This window comes from Trypanosoma theileri (genome assembly GCF_002087225.1).
Source record: "Trypanosoma theileri isolate Edinburgh chromosome Unknown TM35_Tth_10_V1, whole genome shotgun sequence".
NCBI classification, from domain to species: domain Eukaryota; phylum Euglenozoa; class Kinetoplastea; order Trypanosomatida; family Trypanosomatidae; genus Trypanosoma; species Trypanosoma theileri.
The window spans coordinates 312520-313049 of record NW_021639852.1 but is presented as its reverse complement, the minus strand read 5'-3'; the positions used below and the strand labels follow the sequence as shown (position 1 = coordinate 313049).

General features: G+C 39.4%; 1 protein-coding gene across 1 annotated transcript; it reads right to left on the bottom strand.

The window, feature by feature from the left end:
- On the bottom strand, window positions 1-528 carry TM35_000101980 (apurinic/apyrimidinic endonuclease; the record flags this gene model as incomplete). The annotated part of the gene is made up of 1 exon (XM_029024689.1): window positions 1-528. A coding segment is annotated over one exon (528 nt), but the record flags the coding sequence as incomplete, so codon positions are not given.
- Between the last annotated feature and the right edge of the window lie 2 nt (window positions 529-530).

Genomic DNA, 530 nt, shown 5'->3' with positions numbered 1-530 from the left:
TCCAAGTGTGGCATTCTGTGGATCATTCGGATTTAATTTTGTTTCTTGTAAACATAAGGCATCGGGTTGTTCGGCTTCTAAAAGTTTTTGAATGGCACGATTGTCTTTTCGCAGTAATCCACGTAGACCAGCGACATTCCATGTGATAAACTTAAACATATGTTCCGAGTTGAAATCGGCGTTACTTGTTATTCTTTCAAAGGGTTCTACTTGACTCCAAATACTTGCCTCTGTTTTTTTCCCATCATCTTGTGGAGGAATGGCATCTATTCCTACTGTTGTTTTCTTTGCTTTTGTTGTTTTCTTTGTAGTCTTTGTTGTTTCTATTTCATCTCTCTTCGCCTCTGTGGAGTGAGAGGAACGAATGGGGGATGGTGTTTTACTTCTCCCTGTGCAGATATTAATATTGGAATTGTTGGGATGTGTGGAATTTATGTTTCGTGGCGGTGTGGCCGGCGGTGATGGACTGCGGGGGCGTTTCCCTCCACTTTTACTGCTATTATTATTATTATTATTATTATTATTATTAT